At 41.3% G+C, this 18,138-nt stretch overlaps 7 protein-coding genes across 9 annotated transcripts; 5 read left to right on the forward strand and 2 right to left on the reverse strand.

Moving 5' to 3' along the window:
* Positions 1-2: 2 nt before the first annotated feature.
* LOC136196159 (large ribosomal subunit protein uL4-like) lies at positions 3-1,246 on the forward strand. Its single transcript, XM_065985661.1, has 7 exons — positions 3-173; positions 220-377; positions 432-549; positions 647-801; positions 855-910; positions 965-1,035; positions 1,100-1,246. Exons 1-7 carry the CDS (start codon positions 44-46, stop codon positions 1,189-1,191), a joined length of 780 nt encoding a protein of 259 aa, XP_065841733.1. The 5' UTR covers positions 3-43; the 3' UTR covers positions 1,192-1,246.
* On the reverse strand, positions 1,103-2,024 carry LOC136196161 (AP-3 complex subunit sigma-2-like). Its single transcript, XM_065985663.1, has 5 exons — positions 1,938-2,024; positions 1,784-1,875; positions 1,610-1,721; positions 1,486-1,557; positions 1,103-1,425 (listed from the first exon to the last, which is right to left on the reverse strand). Exons 1-5 carry the CDS (start codon positions 2,004-2,006, stop codon positions 1,216-1,218), a joined length of 555 nt encoding a protein of 184 aa, XP_065841735.1. The 5' UTR covers positions 2,007-2,024; the 3' UTR covers positions 1,103-1,215.
* Positions 2,025-2,049: 25 nt separating this feature from the next.
* On the forward strand, positions 2,050-7,119 carry LOC136196166 (alpha-mannosidase 2-like). Of its 3 annotated transcripts, none has more exons than XM_065985670.1 (23): positions 2,050-2,181; positions 2,237-2,476; positions 2,529-2,673; positions 2,732-3,031; positions 3,134-3,313; positions 3,654-3,739; positions 3,793-3,893; positions 3,947-4,079; positions 4,140-4,239; positions 4,300-4,615; positions 4,671-4,776; positions 4,832-4,899; positions 4,958-5,036; positions 5,088-5,174; positions 5,242-5,378; positions 5,431-5,524; positions 5,577-5,693; positions 5,739-5,786; positions 5,836-5,899; positions 5,957-6,093; positions 6,145-6,286; positions 6,338-6,762; positions 6,819-7,119. In XM_065985670.1, the coding sequence occupies exons 1-23, from the start codon at positions 2,062-2,064 to the stop codon at positions 6,966-6,968; spliced, it is 3,375 nt and encodes a 1,124-aa protein (XP_065841742.1). In that variant the 5' UTR covers positions 2,050-2,061; the 3' UTR covers positions 6,969-7,119. The 3 variants fall into 3 exon arrangements, with proteins under 3 accessions (XP_065841742.1, XP_065841743.1, XP_065841741.1); XM_065985671.1 differs by having other exon boundaries at positions 4,680-4,776; positions 5,574-5,693; XM_065985669.1 differs by having other exon boundaries at positions 5,574-5,693; positions 6,819-7,118.
* On the reverse strand, positions 7,056-7,546 carry LOC136196013 (radial spoke head 1 homolog). The gene is made up of 2 exons (XM_065985504.1): positions 7,344-7,546; positions 7,056-7,281 (listed from the first exon to the last, which is right to left on the reverse strand). The coding sequence occupies exons 1-2, from the start codon at positions 7,544-7,546 to the stop codon at positions 7,056-7,058; spliced, it is 429 nt and encodes a 142-aa protein (XP_065841576.1).
* A 44-nt stretch (positions 7,547-7,590) lies between these two features.
* On the forward strand, positions 7,591-8,286 carry LOC136196196 (NF-kappa-B inhibitor-interacting Ras-like protein 1). Its single transcript, XM_065985712.1, has one exon. The coding sequence runs from the start codon at positions 7,719-7,721 to the stop codon at positions 8,268-8,270; it is 552 nt and encodes a 183-aa protein (XP_065841784.1). The 5' UTR covers positions 7,591-7,718; the 3' UTR covers positions 8,271-8,286.
* Positions 8,287-8,331: 45 nt separating this feature from the next.
* Positions 8,332-9,185, forward strand: LOC136196192 (ganglioside GM2 activator-like). Its single transcript, XM_065985709.1, has 2 exons — positions 8,332-8,537; positions 8,612-9,185. The coding sequence occupies exons 1-2, from the start codon at positions 8,363-8,365 to the stop codon at positions 9,061-9,063; spliced, it is 627 nt and encodes a 208-aa protein (XP_065841781.1). The 5' UTR covers positions 8,332-8,362; the 3' UTR covers positions 9,064-9,185.
* Positions 9,184-16,051, forward strand: LOC136196163 (unconventional myosin-Va-like). Its single transcript, XM_065985666.1, has 28 exons — positions 9,184-9,286; positions 9,346-9,607; positions 9,690-9,746; positions 9,810-10,337; positions 10,382-10,602; positions 10,659-10,796; positions 10,854-10,987; positions 11,036-11,117; positions 11,181-11,321; positions 11,370-11,576; positions 11,633-11,710; positions 11,768-11,865; positions 11,917-12,003; positions 12,050-12,161; positions 12,217-12,428; positions 12,486-12,792; positions 12,844-12,933; positions 12,980-13,204; positions 13,261-13,354; positions 13,404-13,923; positions 13,968-14,160; positions 14,226-14,300; positions 14,355-14,732; positions 14,801-15,092; positions 15,142-15,275; positions 15,328-15,485; positions 15,548-15,722; positions 15,768-16,051. The coding sequence occupies exons 1-28, from the start codon at positions 9,257-9,259 to the stop codon at positions 15,999-16,001; spliced, it is 5,262 nt and encodes a 1,753-aa protein (XP_065841738.1). The 5' UTR covers positions 9,184-9,256; the 3' UTR covers positions 16,002-16,051.
* Positions 16,052-18,138: the final 2,087 nt, after the last annotated feature.

The raw sequence follows: 18,138 nt of genomic DNA on the forward strand, positions 1-18,138 counted from the left end.
CAACAAAGTTTATCCTTGCCGAAACCGGCTTATTTTGTGCAGAATGAACTTTCTTCGGTGCGGAATTAGACTTCTAAATGGCGGCGGAGAAGCGTTTTCGTCTGCATTTCGTCTATCGAGTCGTCGATTCTTTTCCGCCGTCATCGCTCCTCAACAAAACGTCCAAATCAGCCGTAAGGCGTTATCGAATACAGGCAAGCCTATTTTCTATCTGTCTAGATACCGAAATTTCGCCTCCAATCGAAATTTACGTCGAAAAACTGACTTCTGACGAAAAAGAAGGGCCCGTATTTCTAGATTCTTTCGTTTTCGGAGCTCCGCCTCGTCTCGACATTCTCAATCGCGTCGTTCTGTGGCAACGGGCGAAAAGACGAGCTGTAAATAAATGAAATTAATAGAACAAATTCGAGAGGCTTTTTTTTTAAATTAAGGGATTAGCAAAAACGAAAAATCGTGGAGAAGTGAGAGGAGGTGGTCGAAAACCTTGGAGACAAAAAGGATCAGGAAGAGCAAGACAGGGAAGTATTCGAGCTCCTCATTGGAGAAAAGGTACAATGACTGATGACATCATCATCATCATCTATCTATCTATCTATCTATCTATCTATCTATCTATCTATCTATACATACTCTCTGTCTATTTTAGGTGGAGTTGTTCATGGTCCAGTTCCACGATCTTACGAATACACTCTTCCCAAGCAAGTGAAACGTATGGGATTGAGAGTGGCTCTTTCCGTTCGTCTTGCTCAAAATGATTTTCATCTTGTTGATACATTGCAATTAGAATCACATAAGACAAAGGTAGAGCGTGAGACTGAGACTACACTATAGACTATAGTAAGTTCTTTCTATAGGATTTGCTTGAGCTCTTAGAGAAAAAGGGTTGGACCAATGCATTATTTGTTGATGAGTAAGCACTACTCTACCCCCTCCCCTCCCTTGATATGATATAGTATACATGTAGGGAGAAATTTGAGAGAAACTTTCAATTAGCATCATCAAATATTGAAGATGTGGACATTCTACCAACCCAAGGCAAGGCATATATATATCTAGAGAGAGAAGGACTCCTACTCTTAACCCTCTAATCCCCTCCTAGGTCTAAATGTGTATAGCATTTTATTGAGAGACAAAATCATTTTGTCTTTGAATGCTGCAAAAACTATGACGTCACGTTTACAGTGCCTTTAGTACACACGCATAGAAAAGAAAAGATCAACGTTTGAATGGAGCTGCAGCTTTCAATGTATTGACAGCGGCTATAGCACGAGTTGGAGCAGATGCCATACCAGCCTTGACAAATGAGACGGCTGTTGTCTCCTGTTTCTCAAGTTTCGTTTGAGCTTCAACGTGAGCGAGAACTTCCGTCATATTTGTCTCTAGTACCATTCCTCCTATAACCATTTCTTGAAGAATGTAATGGACCTAGAAAAGACACAGGTACACAGGTACACAGGTATGCTTACTCTACTCTACTCTAAGAACCTTATCAACGTGAAAGATCAAGTCGAGTTCGCAAACGTTTTCAAAACATTTGTCGAGAGTTTCGACAAATACCTTATACAATCAAATCAGATTACTGTAATTCATTCGTTTATTTACGCGTTACTTGTATTAGATCCAAGATTCCAAGTTCACTTTCCGACGAGTCGACGCAAAAAACGAAATACAAAGTGGCATAATGCCTATAAATTAGCCGAAAATCTGATCCACCTATCAAACTGAAAACGAGGGCAAAAAAATTAATTTCTTCTTCCCCCACCTCCACCCTACCCTCCCTTACGATCCTCCTTCGAGAAAGTTGCAGACAGAATCGTCTCGCTTGCTCACTAAGTGAAACGTTTCTCGAACGATTTGTTGTTGCATATCTTCGTTCTACAGGGGGGGTACGGGTCCTCGAAGGGAGCCTCACCAACGAAAGTGATAAATCGACTTACGTAGCGTACGAAAAACTTCGATAGACGCGGTTTCCCGTGGTTATTGAACACCAAAACAGCCTTGATCATCTTGGCAATGAAAGAATCACGTGATCTAGTCGACCTCCCGGACAACGTTATTCGAATGCGAAAGTTACGCCTTCTTCTCTTCGTCGTCGCAGGCGCCATAGTCTTTTTCTCCACCCGCCTATTATGGGAAGCGTCTGACGATAGCAAAAACATCGTTCTTTCACCGGAAACGGAGGTTCTTTGCTCTTATCCGGGCATGCGACTACTACCTTCTCCTTTTTTGCTCGTAGGAACGAATATCTAAGCTTCAAAATGAGGTCGAAAAGCTTGAAAAAGATCTAGGAATATCGAAGAAACAAGTCGAAGACGTTTATGCGGCCGCAGAAGCGAAGAACAAAGGAAAAGAGAACGATGATGGAGACGAGAAGAATTTGAAAAAAGAATCGCCTATCAAAATGGGAAACGTCAAATTTGAATCAGACGATTGCAATTTTGCTAAATCTCCTTCAGGATTAAATTCAGATGTTCAAGTAAAGAGATCATATACAATTTAGCTACGGCATTTCATTAATTATTGAACAGATGATTGACGTCTATAATTTGCTTTCATTTGAAAACGTTGACGGTGGAGTATGGAAACAGGGTTTTGAAATCAATTACAATATGGATCAATGGAAAGAGAAACCTCTCAAAATATTTGTTGTACCTCATTCTCATAATGATCCAGGTTCTTCTTTAGGATATCTCACCTTTCCTCATAAATAAAAATAGACTGATTTAATTAGGATGGTTGAAAACATTTGAATTATACTACCAAGCTCAAACGAGACAAATATTGAATAACATTTTGAATTTTCTCAATGAGGATTCACAGAGGAAATTTATTTGGGCTGAAATTTCGTATTTGGATCTTTGGTGGAAAGAACAAGGAGAGGCGAAAAGAAATCAAATGAAAAAGTTGATTATGTCTCATCAACTTGAAATTGTGACGGGAGGTTGGGTGATGAATGATGAAGCAAATACATTCTACTATGCAATGATTGATCAATTGATTGAAGGACATGAATGGCTTCAGAAAAATATTGGTACAGTAGTACACTCTCTTACTTCTATCTATCTATCTATCTATCTATCTATCTATCTATCTATCTATCTGTTATTGATTTTTTTTCCATCTTATGATCTAGATCCGTCGTTTGTTACTCGAGATGGCTGGGCCATTGATCCATTTGGACACAGTCCTACGATGGCTTACATTCTTAAGAGAATGGATTTTGATTTCATGCTCATCCAACGAGTTCATTACAGCGTCAAAAAATATCTGGCACAGAAACAAAATTTTGAATTTCAATGGAGACAAAACTGGGGTAGGTTTATACTGGAAAATGCAAATAGAGACCCTTAGAAATAGTCAAGGAAGGAAAGTAGACTATAGAAATAGTCTGGGAAGGAAAGTAGACTATAGAAATAGTCGAGGAAGGAAAGTAGACTATAGAAATAGTCGAGGAAGGAAAGTAGACTATAGAAATAGTCGAGGAAGGAAAGTAGACTATAGAAATAGTCGAGGAAGGAAAGTAGACTATAGAAATAGAGTCTGGGAGGGAAAGTAGACTATAGAAATAGTGTATGGAAGAAAAGAGGCCTATAGTGAATAGATCGTTTTGTAGGCACTACAGATTAAATAATTAATTCCTAATCAATATTTAGATCACTCTTCTTCAACGGACATGTTTTGTCACATGATGCCTTTTTACAGCTACGACATTCCACACACGTGTGGCCCAGATCCAAAAGCGAGAACAAGTTTCTTCTAATTTCTCAATTTTATTTAATAGAACTTATTTAGATTTGCTGTCAATTCGACTTTAGACGACTTCCGGGAGGGGGAATGAGTTGCCCATGGAGAATTGCACCCGTTCCAATCACAGATGGAAATGTAGCAGAACGGTATGATAATCATTATAATGATGATGATGATATTATTGTATATTTTCTCTTAGAGCTTCTATGCTTGTTGACCAATACAGAAAAAAGGCTCAACTATACAAGACAAACTCTCTACTCATTCCCCTTGGCGACGATTTTCGCTATGACGTCGCTTTGGGAGCACAACGTCAATTTTCAAATTATGAGGTTTTATTAATTAATTAATTAATTAATTAATTAATTAATATTTGTTATATGTGTGTATAGGCTCTCTTTCGTCATATTAATAATAACCCGGAAATGCGTGCTAAAATTCAATGGGGAACGTTGTCAGATTATTTTAAATCTGTTCAAGAAGACATGGCAGGTACCACTCCACTCCAGAGAAAGAATAAGTTTGTGAGTCAATAAAGAATTTCTTTTTTAGCTGGGTCTTTTCCAAAATTGTCTGGCGACTTCTATACTTATGCAGACAGGGAAAGTCACTATTGGAGCGGATATTACACGTCCAGACCTTTCTACAAGAATTTTGATAGAACTCTTGAATCGACTTTGAGATCAGCTGAAATTCTTCTCTCGTTTGCAACAAGAGAATCGCATCATCAGTCAAAGGCATCGTCCTTTCCTTCTGCCTCACTCTTTGACCTAATCACAGGCGCGAGGAGAAATTTGGGACTTTTTCAGCATCACGACGCCGTCACGGGAACGGCAAAAGCTGCCGTTGTCATTGACTACGGAAACAAGTCAGTGCACACCAACAATTATCTAACTATAATTATTTATTTATTTATCCTATAGGCTTCTCAGTGCGCTCAATGGAGCGCATAACGTTATCAAGCAATCAGCACAATTTCTTTTGGCTAAAGACAAGTCGTCCTTCTTAGACTCGTTACATTTTGAAATGGTAAAATAGATAATCTTCTCTTTATATACGTAACTCTACTCTTATCTTTTCTTAGGGGGACGTGAGAGAGTTTCAAGACTCTTTGCAAGAGTCAAGAACAATTCAAATTTCAGAATCTCCACAGTACAAAGATTTATTTTTAGAGTATATGACGTCATCTCTCTCTCTGTATCATCTCTAGAGCTGTCTACTTTTACAATTCGTTGGAGCAAAAACGCAACCAAGTTGTTTGTCTTCAAATTTCCGATTTTCACGCTATTGTACCAAAGAAAGTAGAAGAATTCAATTTTTTAACCTTAATTTTTATTTAGGTAAAATGTGAAAAAATGAATCCTATTCAGAGTCAAGTCAATCTGGTTTGGACCACTCCAAATTCTGTATCAAAAGATAAATACGAAGTAGAGCTCTAACTAATTAATTAGACATCGATTATTATGGATGATGATGATGATGATGTATCTATAGATTTGCTTTCCAGTTGAAGTTGCTGCCTTTGGATTTCAAGTCTATTATCTTACTAAAGATTCTGGTGACCTATGGAAGCAGTACACTCATCCCTCCACCGTTTCCATATACAAAGGGACAACGGACATTCAAAAACCGTATAAGAATATCTTAGATGAATATTCTGAGAGTAGACCTGATCCATTTTAGAGCTGAGTTTGACATTACCAGTCAGCAAGGTTCTATCAACATAAAGAACGACTTTTTGAGTGCGTCTTTCTCCAAAAACCAAGGACTAATTGAAGTAAAGGACAATGAATTAATTTTCCTCTATACATATTATTAACTTCTAGAAGCTCGTTAGACGAGAAAAGGATTCCGTTCACATTGGCATGCAATTTTTGACGTACGGAACGACAAATGCAAAAGACCGAAGTGGCGCCTATCTCTTTCTTCCGGACGGACCAGCCAGAGTACGGCGGCAGAAATAATTAATAAATTAATAGAAGCTTGTATAGGCGGTTCAAGAAGATGCAACATCAATTCGTCTCTCAAGTGGAATCCTTGTTCGTATTTCTAGATAACCAAATATGGGGTACATTTAATGTCTTTAAGGTTGAGAGTGTCGTCGCTCAATTGCCCTATGTAACACAGACTACTCGTCTTATTCAATCATCTGGCACGTAGACAACAGTAAAATAGAGAGAGAGGATTAATTAATTAATTATTGATTTAGGTCTTGACGGATTTAGCCTTCATCTTCATAATCGCGTAGACATACGAGAAACGCATAATTTTGAACTGGTCATGAGAATGAACAGCGCTATTCAGAATTCAAACCGAGTCTTCTACACGGATCTAAATGGATTTCAGGTATGTAAAAATCAATAATTGCATTGCATTGATTAATTTCTTTTTGGTCAGATCCAAAGACGTCAAACACTGGATAAACTTCCTCTTCAAGCCAATTTCTACCCAATGCCATCAATGGCTTTTATTCAAGACAATTCGGCTCGTCTCACTCTCCTATCAAAGCAGCCTCTAGGCTTTTCTTCACTAGAAACAGGTACTACGTCATCATGTAGGAGGGGTAGATCGTACGTTCAGTGTATTTTAGGCTATATGGAAGTCGTTCTTGATCGGCGTCTTATGCAGGACGATTCGCGAGGTTTAGGTGAAGGCGTAAAGGACAACAAAATCACCGCCTCCAATTTCTTACTTCTTCTCGAACACTCGACTTTGCCACCGAATCCTGGCCAGCAAACCCTTCCTACTCAATATCCAAGCCTATTGGCTCATCTCTCGCAAATGCGTCTCATGCATTCGATTACCAATTTGCTACTTCGTCAGCCCAGCGAATCGTCGCTCTTTATGCCTTCTCTTAGTCTCGCTAATTCTCTTCCTTGTGACGTTCACATGTTGAATTTGAGATTGATGAATAATCAAAAGACGACCACTTCAGGCCTTTTGCTACATCGAAAGGGATACGACTGTCGATATCCTCTCATTCAACGCGACGAATGTTCTTTCTCGCGAGGAAAAGTGGGTCACGTGTGTATGTGTAAAATAAAAAGTCCATTCTACTTACGTAATTTTAGATTTTACTTGGGAAAATATTCCATAACTCTATTCAATCGATCGTTGCAACGTCATTGTCCTTAGCAAAAGAAAAGGAAGAAGTTATTGGAGAGGATCGTGCCGTTCATATCGATCCAATGGAAATCAACGCTTACAAAGTCACGTGGTGAGCCCTTTAATATTATAATACAACCAGGGGGAGGAAAGGGTTTTTTGCACACACATAATTTAATTAAAAATCGACGAAGACTCTCTCTCTATTCATTTGATTGTTGTAATAGAGGATCTACTTCGATTTGAAAATCTTCCTCCTTTATTAGTTTTCCATAGCTGAATAATCCCGACTTAGTAGCATCTGAACTCGTCAATTTTCCGAGTCCGTGCTTATAATTAGCCCGAAAGTGTCCCTCATACTTTGAATTATCGGAAAAGGTCAATAGACCGTATCCCCACTTTGTATCATTGATCCAATCCCCTTCATATCTAAAACATGATAAGAGGATAGGTGGGGCCCCGGGGCGTGGCTTCTCTACTATAAAATTTACTTTTCTCCTGTCGAATGAACGTAAATTCCCTTTCCGTGTTTACAATCGTTTTTCCAGTCGCCTTCATAACGATCTCCATTGGCGTAGAAGTAAATACCTTGTCCCTCTCGCTTTCCATTTACCCACCATCCATCGTACGTATCTCCATTTGGAGCGCGCACGCAATGTTTTCCCTGCAACGCCGCTGGTGTTGCATTCCCCATACAGTACAGTGCCGCAAAGGAGGAGGGACGCCCCTATGTGAAGGCGTTCTATAGCCCGTACATTAATACACGTGAGACTGTTTCTCGTCTCGCGTTCCACACGGAACAGGAAGCAGCTCGTCTGCTAGAGGCTCTGTGCGTGTGCGTGTGCGCGTGCGTGAGTGTTAGGCAGATGCCACACAAGCTCAAGTATCGACTCGTCGTCTTGGGTCGATGTGGCGTTGGCAAAACGACCGTTTTGGAAACACTCGTTTATCCGGGTCGATCGCCCCGCCCCCTTGCTCCGACGAGCGAGGACATTTACGAGTGTACAATCGAAACGGGATCGTCCGATCGAAGTCAAACGGGAGGCGAACGCGTTCACATTTACGATACGGCCGGACAACTGAGCGATAAGATGAAACATCACTATTTGACACTTGCTGACGGTTTTCTCTTGATCTATTCGTGTTCGGCTCTAAAAGAATCGTTCGCCTATATCAAGGACATGCGCCAAGACATCGAATCGGCGAGAGGACGGGACATTCCCATAGTCGTCATGGGAACGAAATTGAAAACGACCGCGACAAGCGCAAATCGTTCGGTGGCGACGTGGGCGCACGCTCAATCTCTATTTCATTACGAGACGACATTGGGACATCGACCGAGTCTCATCGAACCTTTCGTCGCCATAACGAATCGTATGGCGCATCCGGGAAAACGATCATATTTGTCTAAGAAATAAATTTTTTCTACCTCTACGTCATTACAGTAGGGTCTCCGATTACGTCATTTCAGGTGACTTGGTCACGTCATGTGATTGCTGCAGGCTGAGTAATGGCACGCGTTGGCTTGATCGTCGCTCTCTTCGCTCTTTCCTTTGCTCTACTCGGAGCTCGTCTCGCGACGCGCGAGGAAACTCTGTCGGCTTTGCTGGATCTTCTCTCTCTCCCTCAACCGCTCAGTCGCACGTACAAAGATGATCGTTTGGGATTCGACTACAGCAACTGCGGTGGGCGTGACCTCGCGATCATTGTTCTCCTGACGTACATGTATGACGTAATCCGTTCTCTTTTACACGCCTAGGAAGTGCGTCGGATCCAATTGTCATTCACAATGCTTCGCTGACCGATCCCATTCCAATTCCGGGAACAATTAAATTCAGCGTCAATTTCACGTTTGGCGTCGCTCTCGAATCTCCGCTCAAAGCCGATTTGTCAATCAAGAAAAAAGTTCTTGGTCTTTACGTTCCTATTCCGTGCCTTGACAACATTGGCAGCTGCACGTACGATGACGTCTGTGCATTAATTCCTTCTACATCGGAATGTCCACCACCTCTAAGCACTTACAATATTCCATGTCAATGTCCATTCAAAGCTGCCTCATATGGAATACCACCTTATTCACTCGACATTCCTGAAATCAGTCTTCCAAGTTTTCTCACGAATGGTGAATACGAATTGCAAGCAACTCTAACCATGGCAAATGGACAACGTGCTGCATGCTACCAAGCTCATCTTTCTATCGAAGCCTCCTAAAAAGCAATTTTGAAAGATGACTACTCGTTCGTTTTTTTTTTTTCTATGTCTGTATCGATCGATCGATCGTCTATTGTCTATTTTTTTGGTTGTCTTGTGTAATACGGGGGAGTCGATAGTCACGCGTGCGCAAACCTTTGATCGTTCCGGTCGAAAGACGACGAAAAGCCGTCAATAACTGCGCCTTTCGCGCATGGCCGCCTTGTCCGAATTGTACGCTAAGGTATTGGCGACCGATCGATTCTATTCGTCGCGTAGAAAGGCCGTTATTCGCGTATGTAGGGATCACGCGTGTGGGTGCGCGACGAAAACGACGTTTGGGCTCCCGCTTCCGTATTGACCGAACCAAATGACTCTCGTCTTCGTCTCGAACGCGAAGACGCCCAAGTAAGTGTCCTAGTTCGTTGGAAACGAAGGAAAAGGTCGTTTCAGATCGTCGAATTGCGCGTGAACAACGCAAGCGACTATCCGCCGCTACGAAACCCCGATATTCTCGTCGGTTTGAACGATTTAACGACGCTAAGCTATCTCCACGAACCCGCAGGTCGACTAATTCATTCATTCGCGTTTCATTTCACGTTTGTGATTGAATTAAAGGGGGCCCCGCCCCCTCCACCACCCTTTAGTCCTACACAATCTAAAAGTGCGTTTTCTCGATTCGAATACAATCTACACATATTGCGGTAAAACAAAACAAAACCCATACCATAGGTATTTTTAAATCTACATATGACGTCACGTTATAGGAATCGTTCTCGTTGCAATTAACCCGTACGAACAACTTCCCATATATGGAAATGACGTCATCGACGCCTATCGCGGTCAATCCATGTCCCAAATGGATCCGCACGTATTTGCAGTCGCAGAAGAAGCGTACAATAAAATGTCACGTGAGAAAAAGAATCAGAGTATTATTGTAAGTGGCGAAAGTGGAGCGGGAAAAACGGTGAGTGCAAAATACGCCATGAGATATTTTGCTACGGTGGGCGGGGCGTCGGCCGAAACTCAAATCGAGAGAAAAGTTCTCGCGTCCAATCCAATCATGGAAGCGTTTGGAAATGCGAAAACAATTCGAAATGATAACAGCAGTCGATTTGGAAAATATATTGAAATTGATTTCGATCATCGTCATTGCATCATTGGAGCGCACATGCGCACATATCTCTTGGAGAAATCACGTGTCGTATTTCAAGCATCCAACGAGAGAAATTATCACATTTTCTATCAAATTTGCGCAGCAAGAGAACAACCCCAATTACAAGAATTAAACTTAGGTAACCATTCATTAGGAATACATAGTCTCTTATCTTTTTCTTAGTGAGTGCTGACGAATTTTTCTATACGAATTTGGGTGGTGATATTCACGTTGAAAATGTGAATGATGGGCTCGATTTTGGAGCGACTTGCAACGCATTTTCACTTCTCAACATTTTGGAGAACGAACAGCGAGAAATTTTCAAAGTCGTCGCCGCTCTTCTTCACTTGGGAAACGTCAAATTTTGCAAGAAAAGTCGTCGCGCCGAAGACGCAGCCATACAGGTCAAGAATTTAATTAATTAATAATCTATTTGATTTTTCTATTCTTTTTATTTTAGAAAGACGTTGGTCATTCTCATTTGGCGTCATGTGCTTCTCTTCTTGGAATTGACATACAAATGCTTCAAAAGTGGCTATGCAATAGAAAAATCGTCACAAAGAAAGAAGTCTTTACTAAGCCTCTTTCCGTTGAACAGGTAACGTTTAAATAATTAATTAATTAATCTTCTCTGTTTAATTTTCTCTATATATAGGCGTGCGGGGCACGTGACGGTTTAGCCAAGCATTTATATGCTCAATTATTTGCGTGGATTGTGAAGCAAATCAACAAATGTCTCACAAGTCCAGCAAAAAGAAAATCATTTATAGGAGTTCTTGATATCTATGGGTAAGACGAGTGAGGAAGAGGGATTAGGGTCTCAATGTTTTTCTCTAGATTTGAGACTTTTGACGTCAACAGCTTTGAGCAATTTTGTATCAATTACGCCAATGAAAAATTACAGCAACAATTCACTCAAGTAAAAAAATAATTAGAATATTAATTAATTAATTAATTAATTAATTAATTTTCCTTTGTATAGCACGTGTTCAAATTGGAGCAGGAAGAATACGTCAAAGAACAGATCGAATGGTCGTTCATTGATTTCTATGATAACCAACCATGCATTGATCTCATTGAAAGTCGTCTCGGAATTTTAGATTTGCTTGACGAAGAATGCAAGGCAAGTTCAAAATTTAATCTCTACTAGAGATTTTTATTTATCTTTTAGATGCCCAATGGAACGGACAAAGAATGGCTTGAGAAAATGTATCAGAATTTGAAAGAACGTCATCATTTCGCCAAGCCCCGGCTCTCCAATACGGCTTTCATTGTCAAACACTTTGCCGGCGAAGTCGAATACGAATCCGAGAGTTTTCTCGCCAAAAATAAAGATGCTATTGTAGAAGAACATGTGGCAATATTAAAAGCATCAAAAGTAGACAAGGAAATAGGGTCTTCTTATCATGCATTTATTTATCTCTCTCTCTCTAGTATGAATTGGTGGGGGAATTATTTGGAGAAGAAAAAAGGAGCGCAACAAAGAAGAGATCAGCTACAGTAGGATCACAGGTTAGATATCTACTAAAGAGAGAGAAAGGGCTCTTACTTACGTAGAGGAAATTTTAGTTTAGTAATTCCTTGGTTGATCTTATGAAAGCGCTCAACGCAACAGTTCCACATTATATCCGATGCATTAAACCGAATGACGACAAAGAAGCGTTTAGGTAGAGGATGGTACTGTACCCTAGTAGTAGTCTATAGCTATTCTGTTCTAGTTTTGATCCCAAACGAGCTATTCAACAATTGAGAGCGTGTGGTGTCTTGGAAACGGTACGAATTAGTGCAGCGGGTTTCCCATCTAGGTAAGATCTCTATTACTACGTTCTCTCGACCATGCATTCCTTCCAGATGGTCGTACGCTGAGTTTTTCGATCGCTATCGCGTCCTAGTTCATTCCTCTAAAGCAAAACGAAATTCCGTTCGAGAAACGTGTGAATTCATTCTCAATCATTTCATAAAAGTAATTGTTTTTTGGACGATTAGTAGTATCTATAGTACACTGTATCATCTATTAGGACCCCGATAAATTTCAATTTGGCAAAACAAAGATCTTTTTTCGAGCGGGCCAAGTGGCCTATCTCGAAAAATTGCGCGCAGATAAATTGCGCGCTTGCGGAATTCGAATACAGAAGCACATTCGAGGCTGGCTCCAACGAACAAAATACAGAAGAATGAAGAGAGCAGCTATACGAATTCAGGCTCACGTACGCGCACTCATAGCAAGACGGTAAAAAAAGAAGAAATCCTTCGAATTTCTATCTAATAATTGGGATCTCGTACGAAGCTTGACTCAATTTCTTCGCGAGACGAAAGCGTCTATTTGCATACAACGTCATTTTCGCGGTTTTTTGCAGCGCGTTTCGTACGGAAAAGCGAGACGTGCCATCGTCACAATGCAACGATTTACGCGAGGAATGTTCGGAAGGCGCATCTATATGGAATTGCTTAGAGAAGCGAAAGCAATCGTCATACAGAAGAATTATCGTATGTTTATTGAGAGACGACGATATTTGACGAAGAGAAAGGCGGCTATCTATTTGGAGTGCTGTGTCCGAAGAATGAGAGCAAGGAGAGAACTTAGAACGCTCAAGGTAATCATCATTATGGGCCCTCCTTCATATATGATATAACCCCTTTTCTAGATTGAAGCGAGGTCCGTTGATCATTACAAGAAATTGAATTCGGGGCTGGAGAACAAGATTATAACCTTGCAAATTAAATTGAATGAAAAGGTAATGAATATACAGTGTTTGCCTGTATCTCTCATCTTTTTTTGAGGTGGGGGAAATTGAAAAAATGAAAGGGATGAAAAGCGAGATAGGTGGATACGTAGAGGAGGTGGAAACGCTGAAGAAAAAGGCGGAAGACGATAAGGAGAAGCTCAGTAAACTAAAAGAAATGGAACGAGAACTGATAGAATTGAGAAGAGAGAGAGACGAATTGAAAACAAAACTAGAATCCATAGAAATCGAAACAAAATTGACAATGCAACAGAAAGAAGAGGTAAATAAACAGATAAAGATATTAGACTAGAAGGTAGAGTGGGTGTGGCGTCTTAGGAAATGAATAGATTAAAAGCAGAGGCTGATGAATTGAGAAGCAAAGTAAGTCAAGCCGAAGAGAGAGTCAGAATAGGCTCAGCATCAGAAGAAGGTAGGGTAGGGTACAAAAAAACAATTAATTACTTTATACTACTCTTTAGCCAACCTTTCGAGTGCCGTTGAAAAGGAACGTTCGAATCTGATGGCAGAATTCGAACTAGAACGCGTTCATCATCAGCACACACTCAAAGAACAAAGTCGCTTGCAACAACGCATAGAAAACCTTCAAGAAGACCTCAATCTCGTCAATCGAGAACGCCGTAATCTCGAGGCTTGGAAGCTTGAGCATGGTAGCGGCGGAAGAGGAAGTGCGATGAGTGTGCGCAGTGCCGTCGACGGAGAAAGCGCTGCGTTGAGTTCGCGAGCTCAATCTCTTGAAAATATGCTCGATTCAGGGGAAGGGCAAGGAGACTCAGACGATTCTCAGCTACTCGTCATGAAATTGAACGAACGAATACGAGAATTAGAAGAAGCGAGAAACGACGACGAAGAGGAGCTGAAGAAAAAATTAGACAACGTCATGAAGGAAAATGAAAAATTAGAAAAACTTCTCGCTGAAGGAAGTAGCACTATATTAGCAAACGACGTCTTTTCGACGTCGACTCCAATAGACCGCATTAGGTACGTATATCTCATAGATAGAGTCAATCTCTAATGTCGTTTAGTGTTCGAAGTGTTGACGTTGATGATGAGAGAGACGCCGTTCAGCAGATTACGGCTCTCAAAGATGCAAACTACGTGCTCCAAAAGGAACTCGAAGAAGGACAAAAGAAGACGGATAATCTCCTCAAGGAATTCGAAGAGAAAGTCTTGAAATTAGAAGAGGAATTGGCCAAAGCTCAGAATCAAGTAAAAAAGGTAATGAATAATACCCGTTGTCTAGTATTTTTAACAGCATATGCCTGTCTCTCTGCCTTACTTAGAATCATCCGTCAAGACAGCAAAGTCTCGATCAAAAACTCTCCCAAGAAGTGACGCGACTCACCGTTGAAAATTTCGTAAGACAAACTAACCTTCTACAATATAAAAATATTGATTTTTGGGGGGTGAAGGATTTGATGGAGAAAAACGAGCATTTAGAGAAGCAGATCAAAGAATTACGTCGTCAGGGAGGAGGAGGATCATCAGCCCAAACCCCTGAAATTGACGGGGGTCGTCGCACCAAAACGGCGGCACCTCCGGCGGCTCTGGCACTTCCGCCCTCCGAACCCCAATTCATGGGAATGTTTGAATACGAGCGACAAGACGAAACGAAATTATTTCGTCGACTCATCGTCGATTTGGATCCGGCCGTCGTCAAGGATTGTCTTCCGGGTTTACCGGCTCACATCCTCTTCATGTGTCTACGCTATTGCGATCACATGAACGACGCACTAAGAATGGAACATCTTCTAACCGGAATCATAACATCAGTCAGAAAAGTCGTATCCGTAAGGAAGAAGAAGAAGAAGAAATCATCGCCCCACTTCAATTTAATTAGTACTTGTTTATTTTTTAGCGAAGATCAAAGGACGATTTTCTCATTGCTTTTTGGCTGTCCAATATCTGTCGATTTCTTCACGATATGAAACAATACGGTGGCGATAATCTATCGTTACCGTCGTCACCGTCGACGTCATCGTCGCCGTCTCTGACGTCAGCGACGACAGGGGGAGAAAAGACCGTCTATGCGTCGCAATGTCTCAAGCAATTCGACATTACCGAATATCGCATGGTATTCAACGATCTCGCCGTACACGTCTATCAAGCTCTCATTAAACTCATACAAGATCGTCTTCAGCCAATGATTGGTACGAAATATCTTATATGTATGTCTTCTAGTTTTTTTTATTTTTTTAGTGTGTGGGTTATTGGAACACGAGTCTATTCCCGGCGTTTCTCATTCCAAACCCTTTGGATTGCGTCCCATTTCGACAGCCAAAGGTGCACATCCGGGCTCAAGTGCTTATACGGTTGATTCCGTAGTCAAAGAGGTGCGTTTGGCCTACAACTCCTAACCTCCCTTATCCATATTATTATTATAAGCTTACTCGAATTTATTCTGTTTTGACGAACGAATACGTCGATCCGGGTATTGTTCGACAACTATTTCGTCAAGTTTTTTACATGATTGGCGCCTACATGCTCAACAATCTTCTCCTTCGAAAGGACATGTGTCATTGGTCACGTGGAATGCAAATCCGGTAATCAACAAATAAATATAATATATATACAGTAGGGGACCCTAGCCCTTTATATCTTCTAGCTACAATCTTAGTCAACTTGAAGAGTGGTGTCGTCGTAATCATCTAGGCGAAAGTGGAGCCATCGAAGCCCTAGGTCCCATTATACAGGCTTGTCAATTGTTGCAAGTCTGCAAGAAAATTCAAAGTGACATAGCAACAATATTCGACATGTGCTACGCACTCAATCCCCTTCAAGTAAGAGAACTAATATAAATATAAATATAATATTGGCTTATTTAGATTCAAAAAATTCTTACCATGTACACGCCCACAAATGAATTTGAAGAGAGAGTTCCAGTTAGCGTTATTCGTGCCGTTGTTGCACACGGCGCAGATCGAGCCGATCCAAGTCGACTTATGATGGATATCAATTATCAATATTCCATTACCTTTCCTTTTACGCAATTGGACGTCAATTTGGCGACCATTCTTCTTCCGGCAAAGTTAAAACTCAACTTTCTAAAAAAGATATAAAGGTATCCGTTCTATTGCGCAGTAATATATTGTTTTTGTGTGTGGGGTTACGTCATGACGTACGCGCGCTAACGTCGCGAGAAATCTCGTCTCGAACGGACGGGGATAGGACTCGTTACGTCACTACGTGGAGAAAAAAATACATATCTAAACAGTTAGTCGTTTAGTTTTGTGTTTATTATCCATGATTCGCTCTTTTTAGTATTGCGGGGTGGGTATATGATAATTCCATGACGTCACTTAGCGCAGTACTTGAACGCACGTGGTCGCAGGAAAACGGCTTGAAAATGACGAAAAACGACTCGATTGTGAACGAAACAGCTCAAGTACGGCACTGTTTTCTTTTTTAATGCATCGACGAACGCTAACCGCCGTTGCGAAGTCGAGAAAAAGGGAATGTTCGCGCAATCCTTCGAAACGTCGTTATTCGACGTTCGAAAGCACGTTTAGAAGCATTTTATAGCCTTATAGATAGCTCTCGTGCGATTTTCATGGCCAAAAAGGAGTCGAACGGCTCCTCATTCCCCTCCCGAATTTCGATCGCTGTTTTCGCCTTAGATTTGTTAGATAGGGTAGGTCAGCCGATACCGAACGTCTAAACTAATGCTGATTCCTTGTTTGAGACGGTCAGATAGGAGATTTGCGTTAGTGCCGTTTTTCAAAAACCGTGAACTATAGTCCATGGTTTTAGTCAAGAATCTCATCTCTTACAACTCCAAATTTTCTACGTCAAACGATAGGACTTTAGTACCTAGTTAATTCCACGATTCTAAAAATTGTCTATCATACCAATTTTAAGCTTTTTTCGAGAGGCGTGGCTAATATTAATTTGTACCGGAAGTTGGTAATTTTAGTGTGAAATTTGACCCGTATGAACTGTCTAACCTCGTAGGATTGTTCTACTAGTAAAGTAGACTAGATCTAGCGCGTTTATTAGGAAATCCGTGAGTTGAGATTTTTAGAGAACCGTGAGCTATAGTCCATGGTTTTTGGTCAAAAACCGCATCTCCCAGAACGCCACGATTTCTACGTGAAACGATAGAGCTTTAGTACCTAGTTGACTCCACGGTCTCAAAATTGTCGAGCGCCAATTTTTTGGCATTTTTGAAGGATGTGGCTAACATTAATGCGTACCGGAAGTGGTCTTTTTTCGTGTGAAATTTGACTCGTACGAACTGTTTGACCTCGTAGGGTTGTTCTACTAATAAAGCAGAGTAGATCTAGCACGTTTAGTTGGAAATCCGTGAGTTGAGATTTTTAGAGAACCGTGAGCTATAGTCCATGGTTTTTTGGTCATTTTGGTGACATCTCCGATTCCTAAGATTTCTTTACCAAACAATGGGGATGGGTTGCCTGTTTGAACTCGCGATACCAATAGGACCTCACACCTCCTCAAATTTTGGCTAAAATTGGAATTTTTTGTAGATGCCTATATGAGCACATGGATCAATTCCCTCCTCCTCCACGGCGTTTTATCAGCTAAATCAAGGTAAATAGGACAATAGATATGAGTGGACTGGTTTGTAATTTTATTTTAGTTGTCTCTCCTCTCCCCAACGGATCAATCCGACGATGTTTGGATGAAGAAAGAAGAGGAAGTAGACGAAGCCATCACCCTGGGGACTTGGGTCAAAGTCTCCCTCCTTGTGGGCTGGAGGTTAATCAGCTTCTCCCCTGGTGACTTGGGTTAAAGTCTCCCTCCTTGTGGGCTGGAGGCTAATGTGCTCTCCCCTGGGGACTTGGGTGAAAGTCTCGCTCCTTGGAGGCTGGAGGATAATGTGCCTACCCCCTGTGGACTTGGGTTAAAGCTCACTGTGGGGACTGCAGTCTCAGTCTCACCGCTTGGCCAGGAGGTCAAGCGGCAGCGCAGGACCAACCAATCAACGAGGACCAAGGAGGAGGAGGAGGAGGAAGGGGAGACGAGAGACGACTTTTAATTTTTTATTATATACATCCGGGATATTACAATAAAAATTTTGGCCATAGTTTCTCCTACTTTTTCGACCGGAAGCGCACGCGACGCAAAATGACGCACACCATACATAGTGTACGCCATCTCACGTCGCGCGCGCATGTCCCTAACTACGTACGTGCTCTTGTCTCCATACCCTGGAGATCAAGAGCGAAAAATCATGCA

The sequence above is a fragment of the Oscarella lobularis genome, chromosome 15, assembly GCF_947507565.1.
Source record: "Oscarella lobularis chromosome 15, ooOscLobu1.1, whole genome shotgun sequence".
NCBI lineage: Eukaryota > Metazoa > Porifera > Homoscleromorpha > Homosclerophorida > Oscarellidae > Oscarella > Oscarella lobularis.